Source organism: Carassius carassius, chromosome 35 (assembly GCF_963082965.1).
Source record: "Carassius carassius chromosome 35, fCarCar2.1, whole genome shotgun sequence".
NCBI classification, from domain to species: Eukaryota; Metazoa; Chordata; class Actinopteri; order Cypriniformes; family Cyprinidae; genus Carassius; species Carassius carassius.
This window is the reverse complement of record NC_081789.1, coordinates 27,476,343-27,502,021: the sequence shown is the minus strand read 5'-3', so window position 1 is coordinate 27,502,021 and position 25,679 is coordinate 27,476,343. Positions and strand designations below refer to the sequence as shown.

Below are 25,679 nucleotides of genomic sequence, written 5' to 3'. Positions count from 1 at the left end.
TTAATCATTTATCATGCTCATCAGCAACATAAATCCTTGAAAGTTTTTATTTTATTTTTTAAATGTATGTACATTTATAAAACAATTCTTTGTATAATATCACCTTTGTATCAAATAAAAAAAAAAATCTCAATTTTTTTTCCTTTTATTGAAAGTCATGAAAACACTATAATGGAGTTTTTCTTTATTTGAGAAAATGGTAATGCCAAAAGTAAAACACTTTTGACTTTATATTGTGGTTATTTTGATTTAAAAAAAAAAAGGTATTTTGAGCAGTAGGATTACTGTATATAAAATATACAATATGGAATTTAATTATATGAGTAGATTACAAAACATCAAACAGTACTTTTTACTTAAGTACGTAAGAAATCAAAATACTTCTGTACTTTCACGCGAGTAAGATTGAAAAGGAGTATTTCATACTTTTACTTTTACCATACATATCTTAACTTTTACTCAAGTACTTGACTTGTTATTCCATGTACAGTCAGTGAAACATTAGATAAATCTTTTAAATGACTCCACTTCAATTAAATGTATTATGTTTGTCTTTATTGAGTGAAATTAGTCATGTGGCCAGGCCACAAAATCACATTATTAAGATATATAATGAAAAGTAAAGCAATGGTAACCACTGGTAATATCGGTACCAATTCTCACTATTAAGTAGTTGTTTATTAGTATACATATTATTAACATTTTGGCTGTTTATTAGTACTAATAAAGCACATACTGTATTCTGCATGACCATATTCTACATCCCTTACCCTACCGAATACATAAACTTAACAAATACCTTACGTACCTTACAGTAAATAAGGAGTTTATTAAGGCAAAAGTCATGGTTAATGTTTTTTTAATGGCGAGAACTGGACACTATAATAAAGTGTGACCAAAGCAATTTTAATCAAAGATACAATAGAAAAAAATTTCATCCCTAATACCAATCATTAAACAACATTTATGTAGATATGTTATTTTAATTTAATTTGTACAAGACTGGTGAGATTATGAACATTTACAAAAAGTGACAAAGGGAAGCTGTATGTATCTCATGCCCTTTACGAGTAAAAAAGTGTTGAAGTTGTGAAGAAAAGGAAGTAGCAACAGATATTTTCTTCACTGATTGGGACAGATCTGAATGCAAACTTGCAAAGGATCATTAGTAAGGGGCAGGGTTTGAGTGGACTAAATATTTGTAGAAATCTAGCATATGTGACCAGAGAGATGTCTGATGTTTGTCATGTCACTAAGAGATTCAGTTCTGAAATTTTGATTAAAGTTGGAAGGGGGGGGGGGGGGGGATTGGTAAATCACTTGGGATTGGTAAGTCACTTTTGGTTGGTAAATAACTTTGGGTTGGTAAATCACGTTGGGTTGGTAAGTTACTTGGGGTTGGTAAATCACTTAGGATTGGTAAGTCACTTTTGGTTGGTAAATAACTTTGGGTTGGTAAATCACGTTGGGTTGGTAAGTTACTTGGGGTTGGTAAATCACTTGGGATTGGTAAATCACGTTGGGGTTGGTAAGTCACTTTTGGTTGGTAAATAACTTTGGGTTGGTAAATTACTTGTGGTTGGTAAATCACTTGGGATTGGTAAATCACGTTGGGTTGGTAAGTCACTTGGGGTTGGTAAATCACTTGGGGGTGGTAAGTCACTTGGGGGTGGTAAATCACTTGGGATTGGTAAGTCACGTTGGGTTGGTAAGTCACTTGGGGTTGGTAAATCACTTGAGATTGGTAAGTCACTTGGGGTTGGTAAGTCACTTTTGGTTGGTAAATCACTTGGGATTGGTAAATCACGTTGGGATGGTAAATCACTTGGGATTGGTAAATCATGTTGGGTTGGTAAGTCACTTTGGGTTGGTAAATAATTTTGGGGTTGCTAAGTCACTTTGGGTTGGTAAGTCACTTTGGGGTTGGTAGGTCACTTTGGGTTGGTAAATCATTTTGCGGTTGGTAAGTAACTTTGGGTTGGTAAGTCACTTTGGGGTTGGTAAATCACTTTGGGTTGGTAAGTCACTTGGGGTTGGTAAGTAACTTGGGGTTGCTAAATCACCAGGGATTGGTTAGTCAGTTATGGTTGGTAAATCACCAGGGATTGGTAAATCACTTTGGATTGGTAAATCACTTTGGGTTGTTAAGTTACTTGGGGTTGGTAAATAACTTGGGGTTGCTAAATCACCAGGGATTGGTTAGTCACTTATGGTTGGTAAATCACTTGGGATTGGTAAGTCACTTGAGGTTGGTACATCACTTGGGATTGGTAAGTCACTTGGGATTGGTAAGTCACTTGGGGTTGGTAAGTCACTTGGGGCTGGTAAGTCACTTGGGGTTGGTAAGTCACTTGGGGTTGGTAAGTCACTTGGGATGGGTAAATTACTTGGGGTTGGTAAAACATTTGGGTTTGATAGGTTGCTGGAGGTTGGTAAATTTGTAGGGGTTCCTGGGATGGAACAACCATACAATTATATTCAGGTGGTCGCTCCTGTGGTAGTGCAGGGATGGCGGCTGTGGACGCAGCCTGATTGCTCAACTCCTTAAGCTTCTCCATTACTAAGTGATACTGCTCATTGCATTCATCCTCTGATAGTGATGAAGGATTAGTCTCCAGGAATAAATATGCATTCTTAGATTGAACGCTGAAGATGCACTCTGCTTTCTTACAGCCTTCACCAAATTCCTGCCAGTACTGAAAGGATAAAGACACAAGATTAATTACAAGACAATAAAACTACATTTATATTCTGTTTAAGGCCTCAAATCCTTTACTCATCTCACTCACTACACCATACATAGTGAACTTTTTATTTTGTTTCATCTAACAGTTTTAGTTAAATTACTTACACATTGTTTACTATATGGGGATGATTCAATGAAAATAAGTAAGAGTAAATTTGAATGATGATGTAAATACAGTGTATCTAAATAACTGTGTCATTTATACTATATCTTTGTCAACTGGTTTCATTGATAGCATGAATACAAATACAAGTTTTTATATTTTTTTGATTTAAGATTTTTCATATTTAACAGTTATATTTATTTGTTCAGGCTGATTATAATGGTCAACAAGAGTCATCACATAATGTATGAAAGAAATGTATTTGTTTATTTTGTTTCCTTTTTCTATAGTATCTTGAAACACAAGCATGTGGGCAATATAGCATCATCAGGTGTTCATCAGTACACTAATAATCATTATGAGAATCATATGAAAAAGTGAGTACTTAGGAAATGATGCTGTTCACTCAGAATCTGGACTACACATAATAGACTTAAACACCATATATTGCATATACTCAAGTTTGTAAAAAAATAACTTCTGACTTTAAATGAGTATAATAATCAAGGCCGTAATCAACTTTAAATTACCTCTCCAGCTATTTCAATAGAATGCAGAAACTCATCCTTCATGTCATCATCATAAAACTCATCAACAAAGGACTCATCAACAAAGGTCTTGTCTTTCAGATACTGCAACTGAACTCCCATTTTCACCCAAAAGTCTTTAAGCTGAACCAGAATTTTACGGATTTGAGAAAAATTGTCCTGGACATCCTTCATGTCGACATATCCACCTGGAGAGACAACATAGAGCGGATTCGGACTTATGAGAGATATATTTAAAAACTATTCTGACCATTTAAAACTTTATTAGTGAATGTGTAAACATCATGGTGTACCGACACACAAAGGCTGCGTTTACACTTGGCATTAAAGTGAAAAAAAAATCACAGTTTGAGTCAATCAGAACATGGCACATGTTTAACATGACTTCTTTATCTGGATAATCGATGGGATCTGTCAATCTGGCACAATATTTAAATAAGTCTGTAGACCTGAAGTGTTGTGTTTTCTGTTGAAAAGCATTTTCAGTTGCGGGACATTTTACAAAAGACAAGTGTTGGAGTCTAACTAACGCTCCACACTGATGTTCTCCATCTCTCTTCGGACAGATCACGAGAGAGGGGTGGGGTTTCGTGTGACGTCCACCTGCGAATGCAGACCATAGACTGTATAAAAACATGGATGTAGTGTCCGTGACGTCACCCGTAGGTTCCTGAAGAGCGTTTTTGAAGCTGTAAGTGGGCGGAGCCAGTCGTCGCCATCTCTGCAGTCCGTCACCGCGTGTCACTCCCGGATAATCAAAAATGGGCAAAAAGGCGGGAGCTGGTTGCTGAAGCCACGCCCACCTAGCTCGACAGTGGTGACTGCAGCAGCAACCCACCTGTCACACAAGTGGCCACGCCCTTGATTATGCAGAACTTAATATAATTTAAACGGATGAGTTATAATAAAGTGCACCCCCCTTACAGCTGTCACGAAGGGCAAAATTAGCTATATAGACCAAAAACACTTTTTATACCAGGCTGTAAGCACGTTTTTGTTTTTTTTTCTACTGTAAAGTTGGGCATTTTAACCAGGGGGGCAGGGTTTCATATTTTTTTGAAGCACCCCTGGGCGCCACCATTGGCTAGCGGACCCCCACCTGCTGTTAGCATTCAATTGACTTCCATTCATTTTAGCGTCACTTTGACAGCGAATAACTTTACACCTGAGGCGTTTAAAGACTCCATTTGTCCATTAATTATTTCGAAAGAAACACGAAAATGTATAAAAGGCTCCATTACCTTGTATCTTACGTTATGGTCCCGTAGAAGTAGTTTTTGTAAAAAATAGCCTAACGGTTGTGTCATAACCAGCGACTCTCTGTCGCACAGTAGAGAGATTACCGTATGGACAGGAGGAGAAGCTCGCAGGCAATCTTTTACTGTTTATGATGGGGACGTGGAGGCATAAAGTCAAGGGAGATAATTAATCACAATACTTACCAAAATTTGCTCCTGTTCACGCTCGCCTTCTCTGGAAGATTCGGTGGGTGATTCAGATTTCTCTTGGCACAGTGATTAGAAGATTTACAGGTTGCTCACGTGACATCTACGTCATCAAGCTCAGTTTGAGTCTGCGCAGCACGCTCGACCCCCAGGAAGTGCGTGCTTCTAATTGACTTCATTTTTCTCGGTTGAATCCAACGGGGTCGCTGTGTCCATTTCTTTTACTGTCTATGACTTTAACATGGGGAGTCTATGGGACTCCTTTTTGGAGCCAGCCTCCGGTGGACAGTTGATGAATTACAGTTTAAGTTACTTCCGTGTTGGCTTCACGACAGAGAGCGGGAGGTTGCCGCTTGATGCAGACATGATGGCTGTATTGCGTTTACATCACAGTGAGATCTGATCACAATGTGTCCTTTCTACCACTGGACCAGGACACGCGCATTTGGAAAACATTCCGATCAGAAGCGTTTTTACACTTTTCTTTTCAATCCGTATACAGGTCACATGTTAATGCCAAGTGTAAACGCAGCCATAGTTACTTTATTTGTTTTCTTTCAAGTGTTATAACATTTCTATTTATGATTAGATGGTTAATATTTTTCATGTAAGCAGAGTAGAATGACACAGATATGACACATTTGAGTAGATCTGAGCAATAAAACCAGACACTTACCCGTCTGCATTTTACAACTGGTCAACTTCAGCTTAAGATCCATCAGTTTGTCTTGCAAAACGTAATCTCTGTTTGCCAGTAATCTCTTTTCAGATCTGAGACGAGATAGTTCGGTATTGAGCTCATGGGTTTTACGAGTATTCCCAGGGGCAGTTGCAACATCATAAATGGATTTAACAACAAAACGAACACATGGAACCAAGGAGGCCAGGAAACCCACACCAGATTTTTTTAGAGAAACCTTCACAACGTGTTTCTGCATCTCTCGGTTTTTTATTGCAATTTTTTGCTCAATTTCCTTAAGATCGTTGGCAGTTTTTTCCTGTTTCTTTTGAACAATGTCCACAGCCCTCTGTAACATCTCCATCCTCTCTTCACTTTGAGTTAATTTTCCTTCAATCTCTTTCTCTTCTTGAAATAAATCACTGGTAGACATCGCCACACTTTTTTGTTGTTGTTCATACCTGAATATGGTGCATTTGGATAAATGATTGCATTTAGTGACGGGATTTAGAGTACATCATGTGTAATTCCTGATACATGGTACTATTCCACTTCATTACGTTAGTGAGTAGTTTACTACTTTTTAGAGCTACAATGCTTACAGTGGTTAAACAATTTAGTAGTGGTCATGTTTCAAAATTTCACATAACTAATAAGTGAAAGCAACACAAAACGGATACGGCATTTGGCTTGGCAGTGTAAACGCGCTTCCGATCGGAATGTTATCCGATAAGAATGTCCTGGTCCAAAAGGTAGTCGAGGACACATTGTGATCGGATCTCAGTGTGATGTAAACGCAATCCAGCCATCGTGTCTACATTCCCACCACTCTAGGTTTTTTTTATTTTTTATTCTATGGCATTGGAATTTTAAATTTTTAAATTACGGTAAAACAACCGTAAAAAACCGTGTTTTCAGAAAATGTATTTAATTCCAGACAGATTCTAGAATAGCAAGTAAAACAAGTAAATGTTACGTGATTTTGTTTATGGCGTAGATTTATGTTTTTAAAGATGTTTCGCAAACAGAAATACTGATTTATTGCCATGAAATGTTTTATAAACTACCCCATGATATGAATTGTGTTTACCTCTTCACAGTCTCATCCACAGCTCTGATGATGTCATCAATCCATGTTTTGGCTTTCTCCAGGTAATTCTTAGCCACTTCAGGTTTGTTAATTTCAACAGCCTTCCTCAGCATTGGGAACAGGGAGGAGACCAGGTTGTGACTTGTGCCGACACACTACGAGAAAACATCATTCATCCACATTGCCATTAATTTAATGAAGTAGTAGGTCATAAAATGTTTGTTGGCCCAATGTATTATACAGAACAGATAGCCTTTTAAGGACAGTAAAGTTAAAAGTTATTGCTCGTTTCCACTGAATGGTAGAATTCAGTTCTGTATAGTATGTTATATGCAATGGATATATATATATATATATATATATATATATTTATTTTATTTTATTTTTTTAGCTCTGTGGCATTAAACATCTGTAGTGAAACATACAGTAGTAATATTCTGGAATACACACACACACACAAAAAAAAATCTAAAAGAAAAGATGATCAGTTGTCTCTGTCAATTTGAGAGAAAATACAGGCATTTTCTTTAAATTTAAACTGGTGTCTTAAAAACTCAGATACAATAGAAGGATAAATACAATTTAAAATGAGTTTCCTTTGCTTTGGAAGCCACTGGAAAACTGTGTTTGACATTTTTTCACCTTGTGAAATACTGTTATGGTATGAAGAGGTTGGGTATATTACAGAATCGAAACAAGAGTGAATAAGTTTGTTTGAGAGCATTGCTCTGAAAATGCCATTAAAGAGAAGTGATGGGAGTTCACACGATCCATCTGACATGTTAACAAAAGTGATTTGTGCTCTTGTGGTTTGGATCTCAGAATAGGTTCTAACTATTGTCTGGCTGTGCCTTTTGGACTGAATAAGCGGTACTTATTGTGTGATTTCAGTCTCACCTTTAGCAGAACAGCTCCAGAGGATTCAAACAGCATTTGTGTATCAAGAGCTTGCTGTTTGATCAGACGCTCCAGTTTTGGGAAAGTACCCAGTGTCAGGTAAGAGAGATGATAGAGAAGAGCGGTTCGCTCCGCAGCCGGAAGAAGCTCCTGGATGATCTCTGGAGTGATCGTGTTGTTACTTGAAACAAGCTCTGAGATACAAACCGAATGTTGGAGATGGTTAACTATGGGATGAAATTAGTCTCAAATTTACTAGCAGATGCTTTCAAAATTATCCATGAACATGTTGCAAATGTATTTTACGATCCACAACCAAATACATGTCAAATTTGTGCCTGTGAAATTTAGAATGACATGATTGTGCAGTGGATTGTACAAATAGAAACCTGTTTGTGAATACGGATGTTGTCTATTGTAGGGACCCTGTCAATCGGAAACGCACATCGTGGTTTCATTCAGCCCATTTGTTGTTGTTTTTGTGCAGAAGTTTTATGTTGCATAATTTCACAAAACTAAAGTGACAGCATTCTGTATTTGCTTCAAATTTCTAAATTATATAATCTAATTTAGATTAAAAACTACTGCATTTATGCAGCATCTTTGTTTGCATCATAGGTTTGAAATGATATGTTTATGTACCAGATATGGGTGTCAAAAACCTAAATATGTGCCACTCTGCTAATTCTTGATTCCTTCCAAGGTTTCTTGCACATCTGCAATGTCGTATGGCCTTGTGAATTGAATAATTAAGTTGGAAAAATCCTGTTATTTTAGGCAGAATTAATTTGTTTGAAATGGAAAGTGCTTCTCACCATTGCTTTCAGCCATGGTTTCCCAAGAGCATGCAGTTGGCAAAGCCTCCTAAAGTATGGTCTCTAAAATACAACAGAAATACATGTGTTACAAGTATAATTAACACATTGATAATAAAGTTTGATGACTAAAGTTGTGGATTTACAATTGATAGATAATCAAATAATGTCTTTGTAGGCAGTTTAAAGTTTAAAAATTCAGATTTGTGAACTGAAGGTGTCTTTGTTGTCGGTGAGTCTGCATCAGGGTGATATGTGTGAATTTTTTTTAATTAAACTTCCTTTTTTGTGTGTGGGGGGGGGGGGGGGGGGATTGTGTAATGAACATTGTGTAAATTTCCTCAGGAAAACCACCCCGAGAAAGAATCATCTGACTAACATCAAGCATTCTGTTATCAAACCAACTGATATTTATTACTATTTGACACCTTATTTAAACCATTCACCTATTTCAAAAATTAATAATCATGCCTAACAATGTTCCTTGGTGTTTGGGGTTTACAAACACATGGGGGTTTTGCTTAGGATCCCCATAATCCCCAAAAGACTCACATTTTAAATGGTAGAGTAAACATTTAAAGGGAAAAAGAAAATCTATTTGTGGTGGGCAACGATGATGCCGCAAATAAACCAATGTATGGGAAACACCGAAAATCTGTTTCAGCTTTAGGTATTTAAATGTGTAGGTAGTGTAATAGTGGGTTGACTGTATAACACAACACTTGAAACCCTGAAAAAATGCGACATACAGTAAAATGTCTTTATTTACCACATAACATACAATTATTTGATATTGATCATCATCTTAATAACCTTAATCAGCCTTAATTTACTTTTGAGTTGGATGAATAAAAATGTAACAAGAGTAATATAACCTCAGATAACAGACAAGTACAGAAAGGGGGAATGTATTTTTATTATTTCAAATTTTGTGATTGTACAGAATAGTACACCATAATGGATATACAGGTGCGCCTCAATAAATTTGAATGTTGTGGAAAAAGTAAATTTATTTCAGTAATTCAATTCAAATTGTGAAACTCATGTATTAAATAAATCCAATGCACACAGACTGAAGTAGTTTAAGTCTTTGGTTCTTTTAATTGTGATGATTTGGATCACATTTAACAAAACCCCACATAATCTCAACAAATTAGAATATGGTGACATGCCAATCAACTCAAAACACCTGCAAAGGTTTCCTGAACCTTCAAAATGGTCTCTCCGTTTGGTTCACTAGGCTACACAATCATGGGGAAGACTGCTGATCTGACAGTTGTCCAGAAGACAATCATTGACACCCTTCACAAGGAGGATAAGACACAAACATTCATTGCCAAAGAAGCTGGCTGTTCACAGAGTGCTGTATCCAAGCATGTTAACAGAAGGTTGAGTTGAAGGAAAAAGTGTGGAAGAAAAAGATCCACAACCAACTGAGAGAACCACAGCCTTATGAGGATTGTCAAGAAAACTGGATTCAAGAACTTGAGTGAACTTCACAAGAAATGGACTGAGGCTGGGGTCAAGGCATCAAGAACCACCACACACAGACGTGTCGAGGAATTTAGCTACACTTGTCGTATTCCTCTTGTTAAGCCACTCCTGTACCACAGACAACGTCAGAGGCATCTTTCCTGGTCTAAGGAGAAGAAGAACTGGACTGTTGCAATTGGTCCAAAGTCCTCTTTTCAGATGAGAGCAAGTTTTGTGTTTCATTTGGAAACCAAGGTGCTAGAGTCTGGAGGACGGGTGGAGAAGCTCATAGCCCAAGTAGCTTGAAGTCCAGTGTTAAGTTTCCACAGTCTGTGATGATTTGGGGTGCAATGCCATCTGCTGGTGTTTTTTGAAAACCAAAGTCACTGCACCCGTTTACCAAGAAATCTTGGAGCACTTCATGCTTCCTTCTGCTGACCAGCTTTTTGAAGATGCTGATTTCATTTCTCAGGGGGATTTGGCACCTGCCCACACTGCCAGAAGCACCAAAAGTTGGTTAAATGAAGAATCTATGGGCTTTTGTCAAGAGGAAGATGAGAAAAAGAGACCAAAAAATGCAGATGAGCTGAAGGCCACTGTCAAAGAAACCTGGGCTTCCAGACCACCTCAGCAGTGCCACAAACTGATCACCTCCTCGCCACGCCGAGTAATTAAAGCAAAAGGAGCCCCGACCAAGTATTGAGTACATGTACAGTAAATGAACATACTTTCCAGAGGGCCAACGATTCACACACACACACAAAAAGTGAAGTATTCTAATTTGTTGAGAATTGGTGTTTTCTTTTTTGTTAAATGTGAGCCAAAATCATCACAATTAAAAGAACCAAAGACTCAAACTACTTCAGTCTGTGTGCATTGAATTTATTTAATACATGAGTTTCACAATTTGAGTTGAATTTCTGAAATAAATGAACTTTTCCACAACATTCTTATTTATTGAGATGCACCTGTATGTGTATATATAGATCAATAATGATGGTGTTGATCTATAATGTGTTTACAGTTATAAATATGTTGTCATATGTGGAAAAGAAAAGAAAAGAAAGATGTTATATAGTCTAATCAAATTCTAAAAGGGAATTTTGGTTTACTTACATCTATTCTGTTTTCAGCTTCCTTCTCCAAGTGTCCTGCAGCAAGTACATCGGCCAAATATATATGGCATGCTTGTAAAGACACATATTTTAAATCACATGGTTTTTAGAAGAATTTCACAAATGCATCACTTGACAAGTAGGCTATACGTGTTTATCTCTTTAGAGGTACTGCTCAAAAATAAATAAATGAATACATTTAAAAAGCAGTCCTCTTCAGTCCACAAACTGATCACCTCCATGCCACGCTGAATTGGGCAGTAATTAAAACAAAAGGAGCCCCTACCAAGTATTGAGTACATGTACAGTAAATGAACATACTTACCAGAAGTCCAAAAATTCACTGAAATTTTTTTTTTTTTTTTTTACTGGTCTTATGAAGTATTCTAATTTGTTGAGGTATTGAATTGGTGGGTTTTTGTTAAATGTGAACCAAAATCATCACAATTAAAAGAACCAAATACTTAAACTACTTCAGTCTGTGTGCATTGAATTGATTTAAAACACGAGTTTCACAATTTGAGTTGAATTACTGAATTAAATTAACTATTCCACAACATTCAAATTTATTGATATGCACCTGTATATATATATATATATATATAAATGATGATGTATTGTTCTGTGATGTATTTATAGTTATAAATATGTTGTTACAAGAAAAGAAAAGAAAGATGTTATAAAGTCTAATCAAATTCTAAAAGGGAATTTTGGTCTACTTACATCTATTCTGTTTTCAGTTTCCTTCTCCAAGTGTCCTGCAGCAAGTACATCGGCCAAATATATATGGCATGCTTGTAAAGACACATATTTTAAATCACATGGTTTTTAGAAGAATTTCACAAATGCATCACTTGACAAGTAGGCTATACGTGTTTATCTCTTATACTGCTCAAAAATAAATAGATAAATACATTTCTGCATGCATCTTTAATTTATATGAGTTTTTTTTTTTTTTGGAGGACGGATATTTTTTTAATTATTGTATTTTAATTGATTTGAGTGATCCTTCTCTATCAAGCTAGCTAAATATGTTTAACATTTGAATTCTTGCTTGAGAGAGTTTGTTAGACGTGTGAAAGCTTTAATAGTATGTGAGAGACATTATAGTCGTGTATGAGAGAGAGTTTGATAGCTCTTAATAAAACAGAATGCATAACTCACAATATACAGCCATGTGCAAGTTTGAGAGACTTTATTTAAATTAAATACATATACTTCTTTAGCTATTATTACACGTCAGTGAGTGTCTGCATGCCATATGTCACTAACCCCTGATGTAGCCTATTATGTGTAGCTGTTGTGTTGTGTGTTGAACAACAATTTCAACAAATAATTTTAAACGACACAATACATTTATTAAATATCATATCTTTGGGCTGGGCCAGATTCACCCCCCCCCCCAAAAAAAGTATCCCTTTTTTCTGAAGTTTGAAAGCAGGAAATTGCAAGAAAGATTTTAATTTGGCTCCAGGTTAGGAACTGACATGGTGCTGAGTAAATGATGACAGTATTTACAGTTTTATGTGAACTATTTCTTAAGATATGTGAAGTATGACATTGTTTATTTTTGACAGCACCTAAAGGGACATGGTGATGAAAAAAAAACAGATGAGAAGAAAACATTGGTTGCAAAACTTTTGCATTCAGATTATTGTCAAGTGTGTTTAATATAATTTGTCTTGGTGACAGAAGAAACTTCCAGTGTACAGAAACATCAACAGGATACAGATAATAATAAATAAAGAGAAGTAAATGCAGTTATAGATTTACATATATATATATATATATATATATATATATGCTCCATGAAATCCCTAATATGGACAAAAGTATCCAGTTACCACCAGTGGTTGAATTTGTACAATTTTAAAAAGGTTTATATTTAATGAAAAGTTTGCTTTATTAAATGAACTATTATTTATATGTTTTTATTCTTCTTGGGACTGAAATGGAAGAATTTTGGTCAATATTGATAATTAAACAAATGCGGAAAACCTTGGCTGGTTTAGGCCTGTCATGGATAATTAATGATTACAATAAAACCACCAGTTGTTTCCAGGTGGAAACAAGCCCGTTTTGATGAATGATTTATTGAATCGCTCAAATCAAACGACTGGTTCGAAATGGTTGATTCAATTAGAAATGTCTGAATGAGCCGTTGAATCACTGGCTCACTTGATTAGTTCAAAAACTGATTAATTCAGGGAGCACTGTTGTATGAAATCAATATCACATTATCGATGTATAGCTCATTAAAATCTCCGGTGATATTTTTCACAAATGGAAGACTTTTTTTTTTTTATCTGAAATGTGCTGTGATTGATTTTCCAAAGCCACTCATATAATGCAGAAACTCTCAAGCAAGCAAAACACGCGCAACACGTGCATGTATTTGTACGGGTTCAGAATGAGAGAGACAGTAGTAACGAACTGCCTAGCGCTTTACACACAGAATTGTCTTTTTTTTAATGAATTAGCTTTTATCCAAATGCGTGTGCTAAGTGAGTGAACATCAAAGATCACAAAACAGAAGTGCATGAGCGTGATTTCTCTTTCTCACTCTCTCCCTACTGATAAGTAACTTGTGCATTGTTTCACTTACTTGTTTTTGACATATACGAGTACGAGTACAGGAGTACAGGAGCTCAGTATCGGGCCCCATACCGTATCGGTATCGGTATCGGTGCATCCCTAGCCTCTATTGTGTTCGGACTCCAACTTAGACGGACAGCAGCATCAGGGATGGAAGCTGCTGAGTCTTGGGTATTAAATATTGACTCCTGCTCTCCTTTTAAGCCCAATTATCCATGTTAGAAACCTGAGGTACTTTATTTAAATAAGCACCTTGTTATTCTGGACCTTTTCATAATATGATGGCGTCGGGCCAGATTTCGAGAAAAATGCAAGCAGGGTGTTAGTGCTCTGTAATTATCCTGGGGTAGTTAAGTAGAGCTGGAACGCCCCTGTGGTTTTCAGAGGGTTTAAGTTTCATTGTGAGAATATGTTGCATGTCAGGATTTTTGCTATTCTTGTTTTGCAGCCTTTTGTATAAAAGATCTGAAATGTCAGAGTTCTCAGTTTGGAATATACATTCATCAGTTCTTTTAACAGGCTTGGTTCATTCATTCATTCATTATTTTCCTCTATTTAACCAGTTTTAAAAATTGAAATTAAGATATCTTTTAGTGTGACCTGGCTAAGAGAGAAGCAAAAAAATCATTAAAAAAACTACATTTACATTACAACATTGAAACACATAGCAAAGGCAACTGGCAATAAGATTTTATTTATATAGCACTATTAATTATAACCCAGGTTGTTCAATGTGCTTTAAAACAAAAAGACATCACAAATTGCAACAACAATACACCAGGTGATAAGGTAAATAATAATCTGTTAAAATACCTTGAGCTCATTTAAAGATGGAAGAATGGTGAACTTCAGATTATTTAGTAGATTGTTTTCTTGACCTGGTAAGGACTCTAGCTGCTGTATTTTGGACGACCTGTAGCTTGTTTACTGAAGATGCAGGAAAACCATCTAGAAGTGCATTACAATAGTCCAGTCTAGAGGTCATGAATGCATGAACTAGCTTTTCTGCATCAGTGTACATGTAATTTATTTTGGTCCAATAAGTAATCTCTCTGTCTTATCCGGATTTCAAAGGAGAAAATTATTGGTCATACAATCTTTTACATTTTTAACACACTCTGTTAGCTTAGATAATTGGGAAGTTCCATCTGGTCTCGTTGAGATATATAGCTGAGTATCATCAGCATAACAGTGGAAGCTAATTCCGTATTTTCTAATAATATTACCAAGGGGCAACATGTATATTGAACATAGAAGGGGACCTAGGACGGATCCTTGTGGCACTCCATATTTTACTGGTGATAAATGAGATGACTCCCCATTTAAGTAAACAAAATGGTAGCGATCGGACAGGTAGGATCTAAACCATCTTAGAGCCTGCCCTTGAATACCTGTATAGTTTTGTAATCGATCTATGAGTATGTCATGATCTATGGTGTCGAACGCGGGACTAAGATCAAGTAAGACTAGAAATGAGATGCAGCCTTGATCTGACGCAAGAAGCAGGTCATTTGTAATTTTAACAAGTGCAGTTTCTGTTTCAGCTCACTAGGATCTAGTTGATCTAGTAGATCAAAATCAGAATGAGAATCAGAATCAGAATTAGCTTTTATTGCCAGGTATGTTTACACATACAATGAATATGTTTTTGTGACAGAATGACAGTAACAGAACAAAAAACACAGATAAAAAAATAAGGAATACATATATATATATATATATATATAAATTTACAATATATACTTTTAATTGTGATGATTTTGGCTCACGTTTAATTTGATTGGCATGTCACCATGTTCTAATTTGTTGAGGTAGTGAATTGGTGAGTTTTTGTTAAATGTGAACCCAAATCATCACAATTTACAGAACCAAAGACTTAAACTACTTCAGTCTGTGTGCATTGAATTTGTTTAATACACGAGTTTCATGCACATACAATGTTAAAAATGTTGTTCATCATGAACCTTAACCCAAAAACCTTCAGCTTCATACACTTTAGAAAATTGTGCATAGTACATTTTCTATAGCAAAACAAAAATCTGTTTAAATGTGCGACTGACAAAATCATCCATTATTATATTACTGTACTGTAGACTATTATTTTTAGTAATCTAATTTTTATTTAATTTGTGTCTTTTTATTTTGTATTTGTCCTATAGTCTGACATTTTCTTCTTTTATATTGCACTTCTATATTTCACTTTAATAACAATTCACATGTATTTAATTTATTCAGTAGAGAGTATGCAGTGTTTTATTTTATAATTATTACATTTGTGTATTATAGACTCTTATTTTTAGTAATCAAAATTTTTATTTAATTCGTTTATTTTTATCTATTGAATTTGTCTTTTATATTGTATTACTGACTATTGCCAGCAGCGCCTATACTGATACTTTCATTTTTGGTAGCCTACTCGTCAATACCGATTACCAATACCTGATCGCATTTGTAATTTATAAAAACATTGGTTACAGAAACCAAAAGAATATTAATAAAACTAAAAAATATGTATTTTCTGCCTCATTCTATGATAAAAATGGAACAAAAAGTGTAATTAAAATCGTAAAATTTCCATTGGGCAGTTATAAAAATATAGACAATAAGTACAGGACACTAATTATTGGTAATTGTCAATCAGTGTATTTGATTTCTTAGACAATTTAAAGAGATAAGAAAAAGAATAAACCTGTCAATTAAGCACACACACAAAAAATATATTATTATTATTACATTTGACATTTCTGTCCCCCTCACTTTTGAAATGATGGTTACGCCCCTGAAAATAAGTGCATGACGCTCCTTCTTGGAATTCCACAGCACAAGCATGAGGAACCATAGCATGAGGAATGTGTATGCTTTTCTTGTGAAGACGACACTCAAATTATAAATCATGTGATTACAAAAAGGGCATGTGTTTGTGCAGAGTTTTTTTCTGCTTTACCTGATGCATGTTTTTCTCAACACCACGTGAATTGAAAATTGTCTTCTTCAAGCATTCACATTCGGTTGATGAAGTTGCTGGCAGACACTTGAAAAAGAAACTGGACACAAAACATGTAAGTAGAGCAACTTTTCAAGATATATATTTATTATAACAATAATTTATTTATTATAGCATCATTTATAACATCATTTATAATTATAAATTTTTTGACTGAATTTATCGATTGATTAAATTATTTTTTTTACATATTTATATTTTTTACATTTCACTTTCTTTTTCTTTAATACCTTTATTTTACATTAAGTACAAATAGCTACAAACGTCACCATTGAAACACATTAAAACTGCTATTTTTAATCAAAGGGCCATTCAACTATAACATGATGCAGTCTTTGTTAATAGGCTTGTAAATAGGCAAAGTTTCAAAGTTAAATTTGTTCCTATTTTTTTTCCAGGTCTTACCATTTTCACAAGTTTGGCCTATAAAGCAAATACCGTTTTTTTTTTTTTTTTTTTCAGCTTTTGCTATATTATAAAGTTGTAATGGAAGTCAGAGTGTGGTTTGTATGTGTGTGTGTGCATGTGCTCCTGTAATGTTTTTGAGAGAAATTACACCGTACTGTAAATCTCAAATTTCACCGTTGTGTACACCAGCTGAGATTTGCTGCCATCTAATGGGAAAAGTTTGGTACTGCCCCCAAACAAAATCACACTAAATGCAATTTTTTTTCCTTTTTCAAGATATCAACATAACATTTGGAACACACTTGTTTAGATTTATGGCATTGATTTTCTAGCAATTTTTGAGTTCAACGTGTTTTATAGTATGTATATATTGGTGCGTTCCGTCCATAGACAGTAAAAGAAATGGACACAGCGACCCCATTGAAACTCAATTGAGACAAGTGAAGCCCAGTTATAGCTATTTTTAGCACTTCCGTTTCTGACGCGCAGACTCAAACTAAGCTTGATGACGTCAGCAACCTGTCTGACAGATAAGTGGCTGTGCGTGCAAACTGCCATCGTTAATCTTGCAGAAACGGCGAGCTTGAGCGGGGAGTTCTTTGGCGTGAGTGAGCAGGAGTAAGTATTCTGATTAATTATTTTGTATAGTATTTTAAAATGTAACGCCAGTAAGCCATATTAAGTTAATTGCCTGCGAGCTTTTCCTCCTGTCTGTACGGTAATGCGACAGAGAGTCGAGTGGTTATGACGCAATCGTTAGCCTATTTTTACAAAAACTGTTTCTACGGGGCCATAATTTAACATAGAAGGCAATGGAGCCCTTTATACATTGTCGTGTTTCTTTAGAAGTAAATAATGGACAAATGGAGTCTTTAAACGCCTCAGATGTAAAGTTATTCGCTGTCAAAGTGACGCCAAAATGAATGGGAGGTCAATGGGATGCTAACGCAAGTGAACTTCTGCTACAAGATGGTGGCACGCGGCCGACTTCAACTTCCGGTCGGCTTCCTTGCCGCCTGTCGAAAATGGCCAAAAAAGCGGGAGCTGGTTCCTGAAGCCACGCCCACCTAGCGCGACCGCAGCGGCAACTCAGGTGGCACTCAGGTGGCCACGCCCCCCAATTATGCAGAACTTTAAGGCTTAAAGTAATTTAAACGGATGAGTTATAAAAAAAATTACCCCCTCACAGTTATCATGAAGGGCAAAATTAGCTATATAGACCAAAATAATTTTTTGAACCAGGCTGTAAACTTGTTTTTTTTTGTTGTTGTAAAGTTAGTTAGTTTTAACATGGGGATTGACTCTTTTGCAGCCAGTCTCAAGTGGCAAGTCGATGAATTACAGTTTTAGTCACTTCCTTGTTGGCTTCACGAGAGAGAGCAGGAGGTTGTCGCTCTGGATAGACACTCTCCAGACACCGATAATGGCTTCCCTCCAGCCCAATCCAAAGGTGTCTGGGAAGTTGATGGGATGATAGTAATTGACCCTGATCCAGAACAGTGATTTCAGCATAGTGTTGTCGAACACAGTTAAAATGGAGAGCTAGCTGAACTCAACTCCATACTCCAATAGGGAAAGGTCTTTGCGGGTGAGGGAGTAATGCTGCCAGAAGAAACGATGGAGACATAGAATAGCAAACAGTCTATTATTAAATCCGAACAGGGGTAAATCCAAACCAGGAAGGGAAGATGACACGTTCACAACTTGACGACCCGACAAACACAGACAGAACAGACTGGAGCTTAAAAACACAGGATAACAAGGGAATTGGAAGGAACACAGGTGAACAGAATGACTAATTAGACAGGGGAGAAACTGGATCACGGAGCACACGGGGAGGGAAAACACAACAAAGACAGTCCAGGGGCATGACAGTTAGTTTATGGTTAAAAGCAAAAATTTTAACTATTTAAAACCAAAATCGTCTTGTCTTTCTGTTGTAGCTTTAGAGAACTTACACTAGGAACTACCATAGAAAACCATGTCTAATTGCAAAGGTAAGAGACACTTTACACTTTAATGAACTACAGTACATTAAATATTATAAAGCTAAAGCTTTTGCCATTTTTTCATGTTGTCTCTTCTAACAGACAAGAGGCCGAGGCTGGAGAAAAGCGAGAATCAGCTGATGTTTGTTTCGAGCCACACACAAAGAGGTGGACATGAAGAACTTTACATCTAACATGATCAGAAACATGGCTCTTCTGTATTTTCACTTGCTCTTCACAACAGTATCAAATATGTAAATATTTGCCAATATCAGCATTGAATTTCAACTATATTATTACAAATTGTTCGAAGCAGCTTGGTAAAACATTACGCTTTACAAACGTCCAGTGATGTCAAACATGACAATAGCAAAGAAAAAAAAAATGTTTATGTAAATGAGAAAAAACTTTGAGGACCCACGACTGGCACTTATGGGTTGTGGGTTACAAGTCTGACTCTCTAACCATTAGGCTACAACTGTTTTTTAAACAAAAAAAGTGTTTTAACTAAAAAACTTTAGTATTACTGACCCATTCACCCATAATTGAACCCTAGAGGTTGTTTTCCATCACTAATAATTGGTCTGATGTCTCAGAGGTTGTGCCCAGTGAATTCTCATGGAGTTCAGAGTTCATCCACGATCTCCATCCGGCTATAGAGCGAACGGCTCTTCTCTATCATCTGTCTTACCTGGATCTGGGTAAATTTCCAAAGTTGGAGCGTCTGATCAGGGAACAAGCTGTTGAAACACAAATGCTGTTTGGATCCTCTGAAGCCGTTCTGATGAAGGTGAGGCCGAATTAATCATGTTCTGCTTTACATATCTTGACAGACATGGCCACTTTGAAATACGTGACGATTCCTAAAAAAAAAGTGTTAGAAGCTAGGAGTGCTTCTAGATACGCTCCCTAAAGTTACAAAGACTAAAGTCTCAGACCCAAAGAGATATTCTTTATAAAAGTTAAGACTTGTCGACGTTCTCCTAAAACGCCTCGTTTAAACACATCCCCACATGTCTACATAACTGTGTGGGAAGATTTCTATAACACCGCCCAAATGTTCACGTGAAGAAAGAAGGCATAACTTTTATTCTCGCTGTAGTATTGTTGCTGCCTCCGCTAAGTCTCGGAGACGCTGTGTGTTTCATTGTGAAAGCAAAACTCCAGGTTGTTAATTTATTTGTATTATTTTATTATTCCTTACATTTATATAGTGCTTTTCTAAGCACTCAAAGCACTTTACATTGTCAGGGGGTATCTCCTCATCCACCACCAGTGTGCAGCATCCACCTGGATGATGCGACGGCAGCCATAGTGCGCCAGAATGCCCTCCACACACAAGCTTATTAATGGAGAGGAGACAGAGTGATGATGCATTATGATGACATTATGGTCAGAGGCCAATGGGTGAATTTGGCCAGGATGCCGAGGTCACACCTTTTTGAAAGACATCCTGGGATTTTTTATATCCACAGAGAGTCAGGAACTCAGTTTAATGTCTCATTCGAAGGACGGCATGACTACACCAGACAGCCAGCTGCTCAACCTTTTGTCTATGAGCAGACTCGTCGCCATACTGGATAAGACTGATGACTGTAGTGTCAACTGCAAACTTCAGGAGCTTGACAGAGGTGTCATTAGAGGTGCAGTCATTGGTGTTCAGACAGAAGAGCAGTGGGGAGAGGACACATCCCTGAGGGACACCAGTGTTGGTGGAGCAGCTCTTTGACTTTGCTAACTGCAGGGGGTCCAGTAAGGGTCCAGTGATGTCCTTCAGATAAGCCAGAACCACTTTTTCAAATGACTTCATGACGACAGACGTTAGAACCACAGGTCTGTCAAATCTATAATAAAACTGATTCTGGTCTTCAGCAAGTTGTTGATTTGCCTCAGTGCTGGGGGATAGTGTCTTGTAGTTTGTGGTGGCTTTCAGACCTTGCCACACTGAAGCGGAGTCATTGGAAGTGAACTGATCTTCCAACTTTTTAGCATTGGTCCTTTTAGCCACTCTAAACTCTTTATTCAGTGTGTTCCTGGCCTGATTGTACAAGAATCTGTGCCCATTTTTGTATGCATTATCTTGGCCGGACAAAAATGTCTGAGTTTTGTTGTAAACCTTGGCTTATCATTGTTGAATGTTAAATAAGTTCTGGCAGGAATACATATATCCTCACATAAACCAATATTGGATGTTACAGTCTCTGTGAGTTCAACCAGATCAGTGGTAGCAGCTTCAATAACACTCCACAGTTAGGTCGAAACAGGCTTTCAAAGCCCACCCTGTTTCACTGGTCCATCGTTTTATGTTTATGTGGCACGATAAGCAACGTAATGCATAAAAAGACAGTAGAAGTTATTATAATCATTAATTAAGTCCCCACTAAATGCAACAAATGCCTCGTTTGTAATGGGTTTTATTGGTTTTGTCTCATCGTGTCAGAAGATGGCATCACAGTATGGTAACGGGTGTAACATTTGCGACACACTCTTGAGGTATTTATCCAATCAAAACGCACTGGATAGCTGGCAAATCAGCATACTACTCCTTTTTCAGAACGATGAGCTTTGTAAAAAAATTACGCATTTCAGAAAGATGGGGCATAGAGGAGCAAATACACTGGAAAATATACTGCTTTTGAACTTTAAAGCGCATAAACACGTTGCATTACACCAAATACACTACATAATGTTCTTTTTAGCAACGTCATATGACCCCTTCAAACATGCAATTATTATGTATAATAATACTAACAAATCCCATAAAATCCAGTTTAGATGCTTTTAAAAATCAAATCACATGAGCCAATATTTTATTAAATAGAACATAGATAACATAACAAATGTTTAAACTGAGAAATTTAAAAATTCTATGCATGAGCTCATTTCAAATTTGATGCCTGCTACAGGTCTCATTTGAAATGAGCTCATTTAGTGGATAAAAGTTTTAAATATCTGTTTAAACATTTTGTTATGTTCTGTATGTTCTATTGTGAATAAAATATTGGCTCATGTGATTTTAAAGTCTTTTAGTTTTCATTTTATTAAAATTTTAAAAGAATTCGGGTTGTGATTCATTAATACACATGGAAGCTTATTTCCACCAAAAAATAAAAATAAAAATGTACGTAATTGCAAATGTTTTTTTTTAATCATAATTGCTTGTTTAAATAGTTTATATAGTGTAATATAGAGACTCTTTGGCTTCTAAGAGGAAAAAAAATTAAATTGCTTAAACAAAATTGCAAGAAATACATTTAGAATTCAGAGGGGGAAAAGTTAAAATTGTTAGATGTGAACTCAGACTTCGGAGAAAAAAATAAAAAATGGCAAGATTTAAACTCAGAATTCATAGGAAAAAAGGCAAAATCTCGAGAAATAAATTCTTTTGTGCGTTTAAGAAGTCACAGTTACCTTTTCATATTTTTATTCAATGATGGAATTAAGCTTAGTAATTCACGTTTTTTAATAAAATTTTATAAAATTTTATTTTCTTGTAGTGTGTCGGCACAGGTTCCAACCTGGTCTCCTCTCTTTTCCCAATGTTGATGACAGCGTTTGAGAAGAACAAACCCATTTTGGCACTGAGATCCCTGGAGAAAGCCAGAACATGGATCAATGACATCATCAGAGCCATGGATGTGACTGTGAAGAGGTGAAAACATTAGCAAACTTATAAATATATAAGTAGATAAATAGTCCATATAATTGATACATTTATGCACACCAAAGCACACATGAAAGAATACAATTCTGAAACAAACAAGACTCTAAGGACTGGAGAGAAAGACAGGCATGGACAAACTCAACAACAATCTGACAACATGCAGTACCAAACACGAGACAGATAAGAACAGAACAAGTGTCAGGTGCAGCCACGCTCATTTGCTCAATGAGAACTGCTGAATGAGAAACAGACATGCAGAACGAACACACGGATCCATGAACCGTGACAGTACCCCTCCTCCTAGAAGCGCTTCCAGAGGAACCTACCTGGCGATTGTATTCATCGATAAGCGAATTATCCAATATGTCCCTTGCAGGAACCCAACTCCTCTCCTCCGGACCATAACCCTCCAAGTCCACCAGGTACTGAAATCTGCATCTTCTTCGCCTCAAGTCCAGAATACGTTTTACCGTATAAGTGAGTTCCCCATCTATGAGTCGCGGTGGTGGGGGAGCTGGGACAGGAGGATTTATGGTAGAACAAAGAATGAGCTTTAATTTGGAGACATGGAAATCGGGATGAATTCTCCTGTACACAGGAGGAAGTTTGAGGCGGACTGCCAAAAACTAATAATATTGGTGACAGTAAATGGGCCAACACATTTAGGAGCAAGCTTATTACAGACAGAACAGAGAGGAATATTCTCATATTCCTGGCCTGGGCCTTGGAAAGAGAACAGCGACTCCATCCCGTTCCATCTGGAGACGTTTCTGAGCCAGAAACCTCTCACTGCCAGTTGTTGTACTCCCTGCCCAAGGGAACACTCGACACAGACGCATTGGCACACAGCTGGCCACAGGGCCTTCACAAATATCCAGTCTTACTCATGGGGTAGTGTCATGGCAGCAGTAGCTGGTCTTCTATTGGTAATCCCTGGCCTGGCTTCCACAGGACACTGGAAGGGGAAGGACCCGTGGCACTTTGGTGGGGAACCCAATTCGTCGGCCATCCAGTGTGACGTTGAGAGTGACTGACTGAAAGGTGACATCTCGGTTACGTATGGTAACCCTCAACATCATGTCCCATTGCCACTGCTCCTGTACCACCGATGAGTGGCTGGGTCACCAGCTCGGCTCCTCAGCGAAAACCTAAAGATGCGCCGCTCCTGCTACCTACTTATACTCACGCGGTGATCAGTGGCAGCTGGATGCAATGATAATATGCCAGTGTGCATTGTCTTGTTTAGTTTACACTCAAAATGGATTGGTCTCGCTAGACGAGATCCCAGTTCGTCGGGCTTTTGACGTAACGTCTCCATTCCCTCCTTCAGGGAATGAGGGTTACCATACATAACCAAAAAGTTTTTTTCTTTTTCTCGAAACATAACAGCTTTAATCTCAAGATGGTTTTATTTTTTTATTATTGCTTGGCCCTAATCCTCTTCTGTACTCTTCCGTACTTATTACAGTTAAACCATGGTATCAAAATATAACCATGGTTTTGCTACACTAACCATAGTTTATGTAAGTGTAAGTACACTACAGTTAGTGTGGCAAAGCCATGGTTAATTTGTGGTTACCTTGGTATTTGTAGTAAAACTGTAGTTGTACAATTGGCAATATGTCAAAAAAACATGGTTACTACAATTTCATTATAATAAAACCATGGTTCATTTTCATAAGGGATTTCACTGTAACCGATCATATGAAATGCACCATTTTATTCAGGTATGATCAACATATACGAAGTGTGGCAAGGTGTACCAGTGATGTGATTCAAGAGAAGAAAGAGAGAGAAGAAAAGCGAATGGAGAACACACAGGTGAAGAGTTTGCAGGAAGCTGTGGCCAAGCTTGAAGAGGAGCTGACAAAACACAATCGAGATATGAAGGATTTAGAGAGAAAGATTAAAGACAAAAACTGTGAGCTACAGAATCACATCACAAATTCGAGTGAAAAACAATCTGGTATCTGGATGTACTTGTTGCAATTTATTGCTATGACCGACCCTGCTGTTACTGCTAAAACTGAATCGCTCAATGCCGACCTGTCGCATCTTACCTCTGAGAAGGACGATCTGCAAGCCAGAAAGCAGACGATTCAAGTCAAACTGACTGATCTCCAGCTGAAGTTGTCCACTTCCAAAACACAGCCGGGTGAGAGATTTTAACAAACATCATGCAGTTTACATGTTCACCACTGTCTATTAAAATGTTCTGAAGGCTCACATTGATTTCTCTGATCTGCTGTATGTTGTTGGTCCAGGTGTGATTCCCAGTCCTGTCCACCTTGAAGACGTCCAGCTGTGTCTTTTACAAATCCAGCAAATTCTGATTGAGCTTCAGAAGTTTTGGGAGAATGTGCGTACGCTGCTGGACTCAATGAAAGACCAGAGCTTTGTCGAGGAGGATCTCTTTCAGGACCTGAAGGAGGGGTTTCTGACCTCCATTAAAGCAACAGGAAAGGTAATGTAGACACTGATTATAAATATTCTTCAGTGTTATTCATGAGTATTTACATCAGCAGCCAGATTTTCATTCACTCCTTCCCCATAAAGTGAACTGTGACTTTCACTATGAAGGAAATCGTGAGTGGTTTTGGGAGTGATTTGAGATAATGAGTTTATGTCAAGATGTTTTTAGTAAATGTGGTTGATCTTTTGTGGCTTTAATCTTTCAGTACTGGCAGAGATTTGGTGAATGCTGTCAGAGAGCACAGGTCATCTTCAGCGTTCAGTCTAAAGATGCATTCAAGTTCCTGGAGACGAATCCTTCCTCACTCTCCAAGGATGAATGGGAAAAGCAGCGCAGGTCTATCACGGAGAGACTGAATGAGATCAGCCCACAGAGGTCGTCCATAGCTGCCATCACTGAGTGACACACAGAGAGATATGATTAAAGAATTAACTAATTAATCACTTTTTACAGTGACATTTTCTAATGCATACAGATTCACTCTGTCATTTTTGTAATACTTTGTAATGTCTTTACTGCTCTTGTACAAGTTACAACTCAGCATAAATATTCATAAATTAAAAAAAACATAATTTGGTTAAAATCAGTTTCTGGTATAAAATCTGATCCATGTGGTCTGGCCATACTGTAAAAAAA

At 37.0% G+C, this 25,679-nt stretch overlaps 2 protein-coding genes across 3 annotated transcripts; one reads left to right on the top strand and one right to left on the bottom strand.

Moving 5' to 3' along the window:
• Positions 1-1,311: 1,311 nt before the first annotated feature.
• Positions 1,312-8,379, bottom strand: LOC132115795 (uncharacterized). 2 transcript variants are annotated; one of them, XM_059524195.1, is made up of 6 exons: positions 8,324-8,379; positions 7,509-7,702; positions 6,612-6,766; positions 5,519-5,982; positions 3,380-3,585; positions 1,312-2,696 (listed from the first exon to the last, which is right to left on the bottom strand). In XM_059524195.1, exons 1-6 carry the CDS (start codon positions 8,337-8,339, stop codon positions 2,208-2,210), a joined length of 1,524 nt encoding a protein of 507 aa, XP_059380178.1. In that variant the 5' UTR covers positions 8,340-8,379; the 3' UTR covers positions 1,312-2,207. The 2 variants fall into 2 exon arrangements, with proteins under 2 accessions (XP_059380178.1, XP_059380180.1); XM_059524197.1 differs by having other exon boundaries at positions 5,519-5,613.
• Positions 8,380-16,482: 8,103 nt separating this feature from the next.
• On the top strand, positions 16,483-25,679 carry LOC132115794 (uncharacterized). Its single transcript, XM_059524194.1, has 8 exons — positions 16,483-16,565; positions 18,862-18,915; positions 19,009-19,074; positions 19,503-19,696; positions 22,404-22,558; positions 24,298-24,725; positions 24,835-25,034; positions 25,249-25,679. Exons 2-8 carry the CDS (start codon positions 18,900-18,902, stop codon positions 25,444-25,446), a joined length of 1,257 nt encoding a protein of 418 aa, XP_059380177.1. The 5' UTR covers positions 16,483-16,565; positions 18,862-18,899; the 3' UTR covers positions 25,447-25,679.